The sequence below is a fragment of the Strongylocentrotus purpuratus genome, unplaced genomic scaffold (assembly GCF_000002235.5).
Source record: "Strongylocentrotus purpuratus isolate Spur 01 unplaced genomic scaffold, Spur_5.0 spur5_scaffold_11, whole genome shotgun sequence".
Classification (NCBI taxonomy): Eukaryota; Metazoa; Echinodermata; class Echinoidea; order Camarodonta; family Strongylocentrotidae; genus Strongylocentrotus; species Strongylocentrotus purpuratus.
Genome location: NW_022145596.1, coordinates 13,739,047 through 13,754,363, shown reverse-complemented (window position 1 = coordinate 13,754,363; position 15,317 = coordinate 13,739,047). Strand labels below are relative to the sequence as shown.

Sequence of the window (15,317 nt, the reverse complement as noted above, 5' to 3'; positions counted from 1 at the left end):
ATATTTCATAATTGTAACCCCCAAATCAGTCTTGTGGCCGTGTCCTCCCGCCTCTAAGTTTTAGGATCGCCACCCCCAAAAGTAGTTGTATTGCCCTTTGCGACTGACCCAAACATCGAAAACCTACGGTCGGCTTTTTATCAAACTTTTGTTGTTGTTACTGTTTCTTAGAAGAAAAAGAAAATGTATTAAAACTGAAAAATATCAGCCCAAAGAGGGAAAAAAAGCAACAACAAAAAATATTTAAAAATCGACCGACCGACCCAGGTGTTGGCACCTGAAGAGCAATACAACATATTTTTTGTTAGGCCTGACTACGAGCAATATATGACATGATCTACACCCCCCCCCCCCCTCCCAATCCTGAAGAGGCCTGTGCTTCTGCTCATCAATATTTCTACTTTCTAATCTTCGCTTATATCTTCGAAGCTACCATACCTAAAAACGCGCCGTTTTTGTTTTGATTTCTGGACCCTCAGGTTTGTGGTATTTAATTCTTAATGTAGGCCTAAGCACCCCTTTTTCGTAAATATTGATTCTGATGTTGCTAGCTGAATGATATAATGAAGATATGAGTTGTTGTATGTGTTATACATTTTGACTGAGCGTGAATAATTGCATGGTTTGACTTTGAGTTGTTTCTTCTGTGAAGTTACAGGGATGAACTGTCCAGTTATTCAAGAGCAGTGCAGTCCAGTGCAGTGATGAGTGCATGAAGTGAATATGTGTTGAAAAAAATTGTCAAGTCCACTCAAATGTTTGCTTTATTTTTTCTGTCTTTTTGTTGTTGTTGTCTGCTTTCATTTTATTTTTTTTTCTGCTTTTTCTATTTAATTGTGTTTTTCCTTAACCATTTTCGTTGAATTGTCATTCAGTTTTGTAAGAAGTTTTGGTTTTGGTTTTTAAATGTTCCGCATGCGCACCTTCTCTTTTGCAGTTTTGCATATTTAAAGGCCAAGTCCATTTCAAAGTTATTAGCAGAAGATCAGAAAAATCAATCGAACAAATTTGAGCAAAATCAGATAACTAGTCTAATACGAAAAGTTTCTATGAATTTTAATTGACATGCAAAACTTTGAGAATCACAAGAGAAATTGGAAACTCACGAGTCTGTGACCCCATTGCCTCACTATCCACTACTAGTCTAGATCTAGATCTAATTTTTTTTTTTTATATTGATAATATAAATTTCCAATTTCCCCCCTAAGAATTATTTCCTCACACCAGCATCCAAGTTATGTTGATGGTAATATGTTTTTGTGTGGATGCACTTATATAGAGTTATTTTTTCAGTTAGTTAGATCTAAATCATGAAAAATATGAATTTTGATAAAACTATTTAGACCTATGAAAGAATCGATAATTATGAATATACAATATTTATGAAATAGTATCAATTCTTCAAAGTTCATAAAAGATTTTGTGAAATGTCATGCACGCAATATGATACAAACTATATAACTTGGGCAAAGGCATGGGAAAATCAAGTTTTGGGGGATAAAAAGGGAAATGAATGGATGAAATATATAAAGCAATTGATAAATAGTGAGGTAATGACGTCACAAACTGATAACCAAATTGGTAATTTGTGTAGTGATTTCTATTGTTCCATACTTTTCATACTTTTTCAAAAATTCATAACTTTCTTATTACCGGTAGTTATCGATTTTACTTAAAGACCTTGACCGGAGCGTAAACAACCATACATCCACAGACGGCTAATGAAACACAAAATACAAATACAAGAAAGAAAAAATTAAATACCCTTTCATTACTGAGAAAAATGAAAATTACAGTACAACTGCCGCCCCCTCCCAAATTCGCCTCGGTCAAGAGCCCCCGCGCCGCACGGACTTGGGTGACGTCATTTCGTGTAGACTCGAATTGTTTGCTGTAATTCTTCGCCGCGCGATGTTCGAGATCTACATTGATTTTGCGTAGGCTACCGTGAATCCTTTCTGCTTTTTATCGATTGAAGTTTGAGAAGTTTTGAGAAGTCTTTCTAAAGAGAATGGCTACCCCAGTCGTCAGGGCAGATGCACAAGATGATTTAGTTATGGAATTTGAGTGTGAGGAGGATGGCAGTTGCGGGGAAAGCGGTGAAAATGACAGTGTCAGTGGTAGTAGTGACAGTCCGGACAGTACTGGCAGCAGCAGTGATACCGACAGCGATGCAAGTGATGCAGACGCCGGAGAACACGGGCGTATCGTCGAGTGGGAGTATGAGCCTTTACCTCGTGGTGAACCTGGGCAAAATGTTGGCGATGCTGGAAGGGCCAACAACGCAAATCGGCTTCATGAAAATGTCGAGGATTGGTAATTAAGACTTATAAGCTTATTGAATTTGTTGTGCATTCTAAATATTTATTCCCCCCCCCCCCAAAATTGAAATCAAATACCGTAGATCTCTAGACTCGGTCATAAATGGCATGTCTAATTCTAAAGTTAACTTGTTAAAATGATTCTCTAGATCTATGTCTGCGCACCTAAAATTCGACCTCGATTTCATTACACAGTAAGATATTATTTTTAGAATCATCATTGTTATTCCGTTCTTCATATTCTAATGATTACTGAAACAAAAAAACTCGACAAATTATTCACAAGAACAATTTTTTTTAACGAATTTCAGACGGGCTCGTCATTTTGTGTAGCAAAACTGAAAAGTGCCCATATCTGCGCACTCACTATTTTGCACGCAATTCAATCAAGCACAGTGAAGTTTCATACCAGGGACAACCCCCTGTTCAGACTTTTCTTTTTTGACAATGATTGAAATTTTCAGGGTGGCAAATGAAACTTGCTAAAACTCATTTTTAATCTTCCCAATTATTTTCACAAATTTTGGTATCTAAATGAATTGTTGAGGTTAAGATTGAAAATTGGTGTCAGTTTGATGTTTTGTTCTATAAATATCGCGCATTTACGTGGGTGCGCAGACATAGGCACTGCCTTGGGCACTCTTACCATACTACGACTACGAGAACGATGTCATTTTTATATTTATCAGGAAGCTGTAATAAAATATTTATAAAATTATAGTAGGTGTATTGATTTTTGTTTGAATCTTTCTGTATTTCAAGGTGTACATGTGGAAGATGTCGTGTGCCTCCATCTTTCAATGAAGGTGATTGTGTCTGTTGTCAGGAAATTGCAGAGGTCAAGGCAGAGGCTGATCGACAGGGTTCAAGTTGTCTGGTGGATTCTGAGGAGTTTGAGCCGGCCATCCTAAATGCGACAACATTGTACATCGGATGGATGGAGTACACAGATAGGTGGCGCCGAGCAGCCAAAGCATTTGGGGACAGGAACAATGAGTAAGTTATGTTTCTCCTTTTCATCATTTTGGCAAGGGCTAAAAAATAAATGGATTGATTTTGAAAGTTTATTGGGTGAAACTTTTCAAAACGAATTGAGTCACCGCAAGATGAATTACTAGTTTTGACCAAAATTCTTGCCTGGTGACCACTGGTGTACTAGCTGCCTTATCTGCAGGTGCTTCGGGGCACTTTTTCAGGAAATGTATACAAATAGGCAAGAATGACCACCGGTTTGTGAGTTTTAGCATGTTACCCCCCCCCCCCCCCAATAATCTGTAGTTATGAAACACAAACTTTATATGCGATTTTGAATGTTGCCCCCCACCGCCCGACAAACAATGACTAACCCTTGGTCATTTTAGTTTTTTTTAATCATTTTTATTTTCCTGAATTAATTAATAAAGAATTAATATTTTGACATCAAATCATCTATCCTAAGAAAAATAATGAAATTTTTTTATTGCTTTTTATTTTACAGAAAATACAGGTATGTGGCCTACAGGAAAGTCGTGAGATGGTGTTGGGGCTGGCTCGGGAAGGACATCAGGGTGCAACTGCCAGCATGTGTCCATGCCTCAATAATGGAAGCGTATCCTGATGGACGTGGTCAGTACAAAGGGACCATCCTGCGTCGGTTGAGATGAGGATGTAACATCAACTATTGTCTTGCGAACTTTGAATGACTGTCATCTTCTATGTGATTGTCAGCCATCTTCTGTACGTTATTTGTGATCATCGGCTTTCATCTTCATATTCATCACAAATACTATTGTTTGAACTTCTCATGATGGTATGGTTGCTATGAACTTTGATCTCGACATTTGATTCTAATTTCCAAGAGCTGATATTCGAACTTTTGCAAAACTGTGATCAAGCAACGATTTCTTATGAGGAAGAATGTTGAAATCTATATAAACAAGCAACAACAACAAAAAAAAAAAAAAAACACAACATGCCTTGTTCCTTCTCTTTTGTTATACACCCTGCAATGTAATTTGTTTTAATAATTTGAGCATTTCATATACAGTCAACCTGCCGAGTCAGAAAAGGGGAGAGAAAGAGAAAATGAAATTGAAAGAGAAAACGAAATTGAGAGAAAGAGAAATAACAGCATGGACACAACAAAGATAGACAGAGGAATAATGAGAGTAAGAGAAGGGAATTGCGGTTGACGAAATTTCAAATGTGTGATAAATGGTAAGCATCGTAATAAATCCAGGAAATCCTTTATTTTGCATCAAATCTATCCTCCCAAAAAGGATAAACCTTAACCCTATCTCCCACTCTGTCCCTCTTCCTCTCTCTTTCTCCTCTTCCACCCTCCACATTCCCATCTCTCTATCCCACTTCCTCTCTCTGTTTCCTCTTCCATATTTCCATCTCTCACTCTGTCCCTCCTCTCTTTCTTCTCCTCCACATTCCCATCTCTCACTCTGTCCCTCCTTCTCCTCTTCCACCCTCCACATTCCTATCTCTCACTCTGTCCCTCCTTCTCCTCTTCCACCCTCCACATTCCCATCTCTCACTCTGTCCCTCCTCTCTTTCTTCTCCTCCACATTCCCATCTCTCACTCTGTCCCTCCTTCTCCTCTTCCACCCTCCACATTCCTCTCACTCTGTCCCTCCTTCTCCTCTTCCACCCTCCACATTCCCATCTCTCACTCGGTCCCTCCTTCTCCTCTTCCTCCACATTCCCATCTCTCACTCTCTCCCTCTGCCTCTCTTTTCCTCCTCCACCCTCCACATTCCCATCTCTCACTCTTTCACAATCTCTCTTTCTCCTCTTCCATCCATCACATTCCCATCTCTCACTCTTTCACAATCTCTCTTTCTCCTCTTCCATCCATCACATTCACATCTCTCACTCTATCCCTATTGGTATCTATCTTTATCCCTCTTCTTCCTTCACATTCTCTATCTCACTCTCATTTTCACAGCAATTTCCATCTTTAAATTATGAAGCTTCCTACAAGACACCTATAATAGAAATAAACAAACAAGATTTGTGTTCCTTTAGATGAATTTTTGTTTACCTTTGCTCAAAATATTCTCAGAACATCCCATTGACGGTTTTTCCCTCCAATCATTTTCTTCTCTGTTTGTGCAATATATTTCAAAATGATGCACCATTGGAACAAAAACTTTGATGCAACATGTACATTACATTCATCCTTATTTTATGTAAAGTTTACAGGATAGATGACTATTTTTATTATATCTGCAAGGATGATTATTTTTCAATCTTTTATAACCAGGTTTTAGGACAAACAGGAAACCGCTGTTAGGAAAAAAAGTATGGATGCGATGAAGTAATCATCACAATGTTTCCTCTTCTGTGATAATATGGCATGATCTTTAAAACTACTAACTTTGAAAATGAATAACACAATTCACCTCGGCAGAAAAGGGAAAAAATCAAAAACAAAAAATAAAGTCATATCTGGTGCAATACATCAAATGGTTCTTGAATAAGAACAGTTTAGATGAAAAAAAAAAATGCATTTTTTTTTTTTTTTTTTTTTGCAAATAAGAAGCAAAAAGCATTGGCCAAGATGAAGGACTGTGAGAAAAATCAGATTATATTTGGTGCCAAATTCATGATCAACAGTGATTTACTTAGTGTTTATGAAAATCTAGTGCATATGCTTCAGAAATTGTTTTTAATTGAACTAAAAATGTAAGTTTTACAAATTTAATAAGTATTTTACCTATTAAAACCAATGACTATCGATGTGTACCATGGACTTTGGCTTGTGTAAGTATGTACAAGCTTACAGACAAGTTTCTAGTGCTTTACACTCACATAGAATCGGAATCCACTACTCACTTGCATAGAGTACTTCCATGTTACTCTCCATAATTATACTGGCATAAACATAATTTAGGGTCTATGAAAAACATGTCTTGTACTGAAATAAAACAATCAGTGGTTAATGTTCAGGTAGCTGACACATTCATCATAGGTTCTATCACCAAAAGAACTAGTTTCTATCGCCAAAGCGATGATGTTGTTCAAAAGCTTGCACGGCTTCTCCATTGTCGGGGTGATGATGAGAGGCACTCCGTGCTGGTTGAGGCTGTAGCTCCTCCATGTTGTCTCTGAGCTGCTCCCTGTTTTCCACCAGTTCTACGACAACTCTCATCAGGGCTTTCACATAACCTACAAGATAAAATCCAAAACTATACCTTGAAAATTCATCTGTACGGTGTTAAAAAAATACATTTTGATAAGAGGAAAAAAGGAAAAGAGAAAAATAAGAACATAAGAAGAGAAAACTCTTTTTCTCACAAATATTGAATTACCTAATTTTACACACTATTTGTAGGTGGATGACCAATCAAATACCAATGGCATGCACATGTTCTTTGCTGAATAGGTAGTTCACTGACTTGGGGACTGACATATATGCCTGTTTCTGCTTGCTATTCAATATTACACATTTGCAGAAAGTAACCCAATACATGTTTATAATTATCAATTTAATCAACAGATTAAATTAAGGGCATATAGGCCACAAGAATCTACTAATTTGAATTCTATTGATCATGAAGTAATAAAAGATTTCTATATATAATTGAGCTCTTTTGTTGAATATTGATATCATTCACTAGACATGTGGCTACTTACCACATGTGCCAGCTGTCAGCACTCTCTCCAATGTGTGGCCTCCTTCCTTCGAGCGTGGATACTTCAACCTGTACACTGGGTTCCCTTCGGCATCAACAGCCTGGGCTCTATCACAATTTTCGTTCCAATGTAGGACAGCCAAATATAATCTGAAAAGAGTGAAGTTAAAAATAAAGGTCACATGAATAACATACTTGTGACAGTTGATTTTATCTTTTTGGTAATGTAATGTCTATCATCATAAACTCGTTACCTACTCTCCAATAAGTGAAGGCAAGAGTTAGTGTAAAAAGCATGTGTTACAAATAATAAATAAAAAAAAAAAAAAAAAAAAAAAATATGAAATAGAAAGAACCTGGCTATAACAAAAAGAAAATAATAACTTTAAAACATAAAACCAATAAAATCAAATTCAAAAGAAGAAGAAGAAACAACACTGCCCTCTGTGACGTTCTTGTTAAATTTATATTAGGGGAGCATAATGTTGATGAATTAATTGCCTAATTTACCTGCACTTCATCCCTTGATATGAGTATACAAGCAACTTGGGGCAAAAGTGAAGGAGGATGTTGTGGAATGATTCAACCTTGCTGGTTTGGGCATGTGGGGACATCATCCCAATGTCGTTCATCAGTCTGGTCCTCAGCCATTCCTCTCGAAGCTTGTCGTACACCTTTGTACCTGTAATAAGATTGGGAATATAATATATGCGCTAAAGGTGAAGGAGAGTTCATTTAAATAGTTAGCAATCATGATCTCGGCATTTCCAAGCATCTCATCCCTTCGCCAAAACTATTTTTTCATTCCACAATGAATATTAATCATTTAGAAAATTGCACAAAAAAAAATATGAATATCATGATCAAAATTGAACTAAATTAAACTTGAATGTACATTATTAAAAATAAATGTAAATATTTTGCTCGCATTTTGACAAACATCTTCAAAGTATTATTACACCGTATGCATATAAATAAGGATTTTACCCACATCCAAACAAAAAGAACAACTTGAGGCTAGTTTCATAGAAAAAAAAAGAAGCAAAGTTAATCTGTAGTCGGATAAAAAAAAAGAAGCAAAGTCAACAACAAATGACCGATGATTTTGTTTTAATAATCATCCCTGGCAACAACACTAGATCTAGACTCTAGACCATTTTGATTTGAATAAAAACAGTGTTTTCATCACGAGAAAGTATCAAGAAGAGGCACCCATGTGATTTCTGACATCAATTCAAAATAATTTAGTTCCTGGCTTCACTGTACTGCAGTGCACTGCCACTGGGCGGCACGAGTCCAAGGCCTAGATTCTACCAACTACCTAGTTTTCTTTTTCTTCTTTTTTAGGCCCAATTCTTCTTCAAAATCTCCATTTCATCTTCTTCTTATTTTTCATTGTTTACAGACTATATTCTAGACAATAAAACAATGTAGATCTAAATAATTCTTTGATTTAATGCTGGTAAACCATGCAAAAGGAAAGGCTATCTGTGCGATAAAAGCGAGCGAAACTTAGTTTTGTTCGAGAAATATTCCACGACCACCAGCATGACACGGCGCGGCAAGTCAGGCCGGGCCGGCCGCGGCCCGAGTGCTCTCGCGAGGCTCAGCGATAGATTGCTGAAAGTTGTGCAATCGCAGACCGAGGCAGGCAGCCAGCAGCGCGGGCAAATGATTCGTTTCAATCTAATTTAGTGGAAATTTGGGGTTGATATTCCATATTACGTAGCGTGAAATTAATACAGATATAAAATGTCAACATTCTAATCGTAAAATGTCCAAATACAGCTTCGACATTGATATTTACAACAACAAAAAAAGAGAGAAGAAAACTTCACATACCGACCACCATGCGAAGAACCAGCTGCAATACCGAGTGGCCAAATAACCTACACGTTATGACGTCATCAGAAACGGGTAGAAACGGCCACCGGCTAGCGCAGCCGAAACTAAATCTCCGGGGTGCCCCTCTCAGTCCGTGAATCCTGGGGTTCGGATGCTAAATACTTCTTTCAGAGGCCGTGGAATCTCGAGAAGTTTGCATTTTCATATTCAGTAAATATTCACGAGTCCGTAGGTATATAATTTGTCTATATAATGCTCTGCTCCGGTCAAGGTCTTTAAACTTTTTTTGATTGGTTTGTCTGATTTTTCTGCTTCTATTGAAAGTAAGGTTTTTTTTAGTGGACTTGGCCTTTAAGTTACTAAGCTCCTTGATTCCCCTTGAATAAATACAATGAATTGTTTCCCTTTTGTGCTATTTTTCATTATCTTCTTTATAATATATGCTTTGATCATCTTCAACATCTATCTATTTCCCTTCCCAGACAAACTTTGCTTTTGATGTTACTTTCTCCCTTGTTTCTCTCAAAATCCTCCTGTTTCATTTCTTTCATTATCACATCTTCCTTTCATTAACTGTCTTATTTTGTTTCTGCTTCTGACTACATCAATCTGGCTCCACTGACCGCCTCTTTACAGATTATGGGGAAGGTTGACAAATGTCAGTTTCATTAAAGAATTACCCATACCAGAAGGTTATTTCTGTCTAACTAGTACTTTCCTTTTTTCTTTCCTTGAGTTCAGGTAAACAGAATCCAACAAACCTTGCACTGAATGTTCAAGATTACAAATAAATGACATGTGCAAAATAATGTTGGTAGGAAATGTATCATGGCTGAGTTATGAGTGTAACAGTTATATTTTGTACCATTTGATGGCTCTACATTTTTCTTTCCATACTCTGTTTTGCATCTCATTTACATTTCAACTCATGACCTCCATCCTCTCTCACTATGAACATGACTGACAAAGAAAGCAGACAAAGTATACAGTTCCTCAGGTAGACAAAGGAACATCCCTTCGCTGCTATTATGTAAAAATGTGTAGAACAGGTGTCACATGCATACCTTTTTACATAATAGCAGTGAAGGGATGTTCCTTTGTCTACCTGAGGAACTGTATATTTTGTCCGCTTTCTTTGTCCATCATATTCATAGTGGATCTTCACAGGTCTTCACACATTACTCTTATTGCCATTGCCACACCTTGTTTCTTCCACTCCATTTCCATCCCACATGCTACCCATTTCCATTCATTTCCACTTCACATGGTTCTATTGTTTGGTTCTCATTTATATTCAGAACACCTCATGATCACCCTTCCAGACTGTCTATTGGTTCTTCCTTCTCCCTGGGTTCTTCCATTATGTTGTACTGTTCCATTTCTATGTTTCTGATTGGTTTATTTATTTATGATGTCGTTCATGATCGATGTGTTGAAACAAAGTCAGTGCATCTCAGGATCTGGTCTAGTCAAGACATCATTTTATTTTCATCTCCTTTTAATTAGAGTAAGCTGTTTGAGAGCGAGGAATTGAGAGAAGAAATTTTATAAGTTTACATGACAAAGATGAGGAAATCTGGGTAAGTAGACCCGACACCATGTGCTTAGCACAGGTCACTATGTACATGTACAATTGGGAGTTGTGGTTTTTATCGAAGATGATGCCCAGTAATTTTGTGTGCATTTGTTTTTTATTTCACTGGTTAAACAGCCATTTTACTGCAGGATAAATAATCCAGAATAAGTCATAGCAAATTTCTCTCAAAAAATATGATTCCCATACGGCCATACCAGAGCTCAAGATTAGCTTTAATCTTCTTTTTTTGTTGTTACTTATTTCTATTATATTTAACTTTTTAATGATATGATGATAACTTGTGAAAATGTTTAATCGCTCTGTTAAATTTTTATTTCAGAAACCCAGTATTAAGAGGAAGGACAAGAATGGCTGTAAAGCGAGAGGACTATCTTGATTGGGCCGATTACTTCATGGCTGTTGCTTTCCTATCGGCACAGAGGAGTAAAGATCCACGCACACAGGTAAAAAAAGAATCCTTTAGGAGTGATTGACATGTTAAAGGAGAATGAGTTGCAACGAATATTAGCCGATAAACAGAAAAAAACAGGTGATTTCTCTGAGCAGTTATATCTTTGTCTCTCTTCCGAGTATTAAAGTGACCTGTTTACTAATTTTATGCATACTTCTTGAAGAATGGTTTCCCTTGACACCTGAAAGTGAAAGATTGCCAGACATAGCAACAGTGAATTTATGCTAATTCAATTATCTATAGAGATGCTTTCATGTGTAGCAGGTGAAACAAATAAATAACAGGGATGCTGGAGAGAAACATGCATGCATTTAAATATATTAGTAAACCGGTCAATAGATGGGTTTACTAATATATATATATTCAAATTTTATGCATAATTATTAAACAAAGACCATTCTTGACAATCTGAAAGCTTGCCTAAGGCTTGCCCGACATGCATCCTGGATTCCAAGTATTGTACTTCATTCATTAATAAAAGGTTATTGGAGTCACTAGGTCCTAGGAAAGAAACATCCATACATTTGAATTATTGAATATGTTAGTAAACAGCTAGGTCTATTGGAAGAGCTTTCTGACCAAACAACAACTGATGCTTTAATAACAAAAGAAACTGCTCAAATGTTTGCAACAGCTGAACCAAATATCTTGTCACATATGTTGTGAGAGAATATCCATTGTTTGAATGCTTTACCAAATGTTCTATACTTCTATTAGTAGGTAGCCATTGTTATTCATTTCAAAGATGAGTGTCCTACATTGCAGCCAATAGGGATTTTTAGTTTGAGTGGACGAGAATGGCGTGAACGTCCACTGATCATACGTGTCTATGAAAAGCCGTTTTAACATTAATTCCTATTTCTTTATATCAAGAATTCAAAATTATCAGTTGTCGTGAATTCTGTTTGTGCGACTCTTTCAAGTAGTGATGTAGAGTATGAAAAATGGGCTTTCTTTCTCAAACACTCGCCATACTTATCAGTTCAGAACTTCAGATGCGAATCAAATGAGAATATAAAAAGTATGGTATGTTCGCATCCATATTTATTGATGTCTTTGATGATATTGCACACTTTGAAATTTGTTTCAGTTGGATAGAAAAATTGAGAGAAAACATCAAATACTTTTAATTAAAAACTTTCTTTTTTCCCTTTATATTATTTATAAAAAAAACAGGTTGGAGCATGTATTGTCAATGATGAAAATAAGATTGTTGGCATCGGATATAATGGAATGCCTAGAGGATGCAGTGATGAAGCATTACCATGGCAACGAAAAAACGATGATTGGCTAGAGACCAAGATTCCATATGGTAGGTCTTATTCTAAATTTGTGTAAAAATTCATTATAGCCTTTGATCTGAACAAATGATACAAAATGTAAATGGAATCAGTTTGATTATGATAGAATTAATAGAATTTCAGGGTCAGCTTTACATTAAATTTAGTGGCATGAGGAACACAATTATGTTTAAGTGAAGTAAAATGATATAATTTCAGTGTCTGTAAATGAGAAATAAATATACTTGTTAAATCATGCAGAATTTCACTCTCAGAGACAACTCTTTTTGTTTTGGAATCTAATAGAATCCCTTGGCTGGAAAAACTAGATTTAGGACTGAATCATATGTAGAATTGAATGTTGTGGTTCTGGTATTAACAAAATTGGATTTTTTTCTTCACACAGTATGTCATGCAGAAATGAACGCCGTGATGAACAAGAACTGCGCGTCGGTAAAAGGCTGCACCATCTACGTAGCTCTCTTTCCCTGCAACGAGTGCACGAAGGTCATCATGCAATCGGGGATCAAGGAGGTCGTCTACATGTCGGACACCAAGCACGATAAGCCGTCCATGGTTGCATCCAGACGGTTGCTGGATGCTGTAGGGATACCATACAGGTATGTTGGTACAATGTATTCATCTATCCAACCTTGCTATCACAGTTTTTATAACACTACAGTCTATTGGGGAAAATGAGTATGTTAAAAACGGTCACTCAAAGATTTTTACTTTTTGAGGCATTTCATAATCATTTTGAAGTCAATTTTTTTAGGGCTTCATTATTACACCTTATATACCTCACTTAAGTAATCCAGCAATCTGATTGGTCGAAATTGCATTCATAAACTTTAACTGTTCCCGAAAATTCCCGGTAACCATGGTTAAAAAACAGTTCAAAATCCCAATAACCATGGTTATTGGGAAAATAGGTCAGTCTCCATGGTTACCCCATAGGTTTACATGTTAAAAAATGGTCTGAGCGATCGAGGATACCGTACGTGTGCGAAGAATTGGTCGGTAATTTCAATACAATTGAATCTCGATCGATCTTACCCACAATTTTATCTTGTATTGTTGACATGAAGACGAAAATAAACTTCCAAAAACAAAAAAACAACATCTGCCGATAGATCTTATCTAAGTTCGTGCCAATATGCATTGCAAAAGTAAAAGAAGGGCCCGTTTAATGGAGCAGCGGCGAAGCATTGACCACGTGAAGCCGTTTTCAATTCATTTTAATGTATATATTAAAGAAAACTAATATACATGGTGACAGAGCGCGCTGGCCGAGTGGTTTGAGGCGCTGACTTTAGTTACATCACCTTTTATACGCAAGAGATCGATTCCCATCTTCGAAGTTTTTTTTTTTTTTTTTTTTTTTTTTTTTTTTTTTTTCTTTTTCGGCATATAAAAGCATTAATGACTGCTTTAATATTCGAGAAATAGTTGTTTTTATACGCTCTCGGGAAGGTTACAATTGGGCTATTCCCCTTGGCACGCCTCGGGTAATAGCACAATTCTAACCTTCCCGAGAGCGTATAAAAACAACTATTTCTCTCAAAGCAGTCATTAATACTATAATATATCACAGACGCTGATAACACATAGGGCCATGCATCTCAGACTTGGCATTGTTAAACAATGCCTTTGAGATGGGTTTAAACTGTAATGTCCTAATTTTGAAAGAGAATATGATGTCAACTTGAAAGCTTTATTCATAACACTTTTATCATTTGCATCACTGGGGGAAAAATATCCAACTATCAACAAAAAAATTATCAGTATATTGTATTTTGATCTCCACACAGGCAACACATACCTAAACAGAGCAAAGTGACCATTGACTTTGGTGCCCTGGAAGACGAATTGGACTCGACAAGCACCAGATAGCAGATGGCCCCCAGAAGGGAACACCAAGATGGCAGAGGACAAGAATCATGTCAAGCAAGCAAAATCTTGTGAATCAAATGTACCTCAGATACCTCAGTACTCAACATTATGTAGTTTGATTCCCAGAGAGGGAGAGAGAGAGAGAGAGAGAGAGAGAGAGAGAGAGAGAGAGAGAGTCAATGATTTTCATGTGAGATCTTGTGAAGCAAATCTAACTTGATAATCTTGTCAACAGCTCAATATGAATCTTACCATATAACCAACATCATGTTGATTCACAGGCATAGAGTCACTGATTTTATGAGCTTTGTAGTAAATGTTTTCAAGTATGGTTATGACCTCTGAACCCTATGCTTTAGACCATTGAATTATGGGTAATATGTCATTGCCCAGGACCCTGTCTTATGTTGAGTTCTGGGGGTGTTTCACAAAGATCCTAAGTTGAACTTATCTCTAAGTTGAACTTAAAAATTATGGAAAGCCATTAGCATCTTTGAAAATATTTTGTAAAATTTATTTTGAAAGGCATAAAATGTTGATTCAAATCATTCATATTTTCTATCATCAAGGAGATTTCATGTTCTGGATGTGGAATTTATAAAAAGTCTAAAATACTTGAATTTCTGCTTTTAAATATATTTCATTTTAAGACTCCAATGGCTGTCCATAATTTTTAAGTCCAACTTAAAGTTAAGTTCTACTTAGGATCTATGTGAAACACCCCCCAGGTGGATCAGAATCAAGCACAACTCGATTTGGTTTGGATCAAGTGTAACTCTATAAGAAGACAGGGGTTAGTGCCCAGTCTTATAAGAAAGTTTGCAGTAAGTAGAATTGATCACCTTTCCTAATATGATAACGGTATCAGCTTTTATATCAGAGATGGAAGGTTATGATGGTTTTGGGATTTTGCGGTAGATCTAGATCAGCCCTAACTCTTTATACATTGGACCAAGTCTTCCTTCAAGCAATACTATAATTCTTCCAGTAGGATGCACATTTTTAAAGTGCCCATCGGTTTTATTTTTTATAATTATGAGTCGTGAATCATGAACAATCGATATGATTATAGTCTTTGATGTTTGGTAATTTTGCGATTGATCTAGATCAGTTCTAACTCTTTATACATTGGACCAAGTCTTCCCTCAAGCAATACTATAATTCTTCCAGTAGGATGCACATTTTTAAAGTGCCCATCGGTTTTATTTTTTATAATTATGAGTTGTGAATCATGAACAATCGATATGATTATAGTCTTTGATGTTTGGTAATTTTGTGATTGATCTAGATCAGTCCTAACTCTTT

General features: G+C 36.5%; 3 protein-coding genes across 4 annotated transcripts; 2 read left to right on the top strand and 1 right to left on the bottom strand.

Moving 5' to 3' along the window:
• The first annotated feature begins 444 nt into the window (after positions 1-444).
• On the top strand, positions 445-14,522 carry LOC580835 (deoxycytidylate deaminase). 2 transcript variants are annotated; one of them, XM_030980702.1, is made up of 5 exons: positions 445-479; positions 10,708-10,831; positions 12,016-12,151; positions 12,526-12,739; positions 13,931-14,522. In XM_030980702.1, exons 2-5 carry the CDS (start codon positions 10,736-10,738, stop codon positions 14,010-14,012), a joined length of 528 nt encoding a protein of 175 aa, XP_030836562.1. In that variant the 5' UTR covers positions 445-479; positions 10,708-10,735; the 3' UTR covers positions 14,013-14,522. The 2 variants fall into 2 exon arrangements, with proteins under 2 accessions (XP_030836562.1, XP_030836561.1); XM_030980701.1 differs by lacking the exon at positions 445-479 and adding an exon at positions 10,224-10,371.
• Positions 1,913-4,249, top strand: LOC115922236. Its single transcript, XM_030980700.1, has 3 exons — positions 1,913-2,316; positions 3,084-3,317; positions 3,799-4,249. The coding sequence occupies exons 1-3, from the start codon at positions 2,012-2,014 to the stop codon at positions 3,962-3,964; spliced, it is 705 nt and encodes a 234-aa protein (XP_030836560.1). The 5' UTR covers positions 1,913-2,011; the 3' UTR covers positions 3,965-4,249.
• On the bottom strand, positions 5,821-8,918 carry LOC115922237. Its single transcript, XM_030980703.1, has 4 exons — positions 8,789-8,918; positions 7,457-7,628; positions 6,948-7,096; positions 5,821-6,479 (listed from the first exon to the last, which is right to left on the bottom strand). The coding sequence occupies exons 1-4, from the start codon at positions 8,796-8,798 to the stop codon at positions 6,301-6,303; spliced, it is 510 nt and encodes a 169-aa protein (XP_030836563.1). The 5' UTR covers positions 8,799-8,918; the 3' UTR covers positions 5,821-6,300.
• Positions 14,523-15,317: the final 795 nt, after the last annotated feature.

What these genes read in the sequence shown, in the direction of transcription:
- LOC115922237 (XM_030980703.1), bottom strand. An exon ending in TATCAAGGGATGAAGTGCAG is followed by an intron (nt 7,097 to 7,456) that starts GTAAATTAGGCA and finishes CACTCTTTTCAG; the next exon opens with ATTATATTTGGCTGTCCTAC. An exon ending in GCTGACAGCTGGCACATGTG is followed by an intron (nt 6,480 to 6,947) that starts GTAAGTAGCCAC and finishes TTTATCTTGTAG; the next exon opens with GTTATGTGAAAGCCCTGATG.
- LOC580835 (XM_030980701.1), top strand. Translation starts at nt 10,349, where the DNA reads ATGACAAAGATGAGGAAATCTGG. An exon ending in ACAAAGATGAGGAAATCTGG is followed by an intron (nt 10,372 to 10,707) that starts GTAAGTAGACCC and finishes TTTTTATTTCAG; the next exon opens with AAACCCAGTATTAAGAGGAA. An exon ending in GCTGTAGGGATACCATACAG is followed by an intron (nt 12,740 to 13,930) that starts GTATGTTGGTAC and finishes ATCTCCACACAG; the next exon opens with GCAACACATACCTAAACAGA.
- LOC115922236 (XM_030980700.1), top strand. Translation starts at nt 2,012, where the DNA reads ATGGCTACCCCAGTCGTCAGGGCAGATGCACAAGATGATTTAGTTATG. An exon ending in CATGAAAATGTCGAGGATTG is followed by an intron (nt 2,317 to 3,083) that starts GTAATTAAGACT and finishes CTGTATTTCAAG; the next exon opens with GTGTACATGTGGAAGATGTC. An exon ending in TTTGGGGACAGGAACAATGA is followed by an intron (nt 3,318 to 3,798) that starts GTAAGTTATGTT and finishes TTTATTTTACAG; the next exon opens with AAAATACAGGTATGTGGCCT.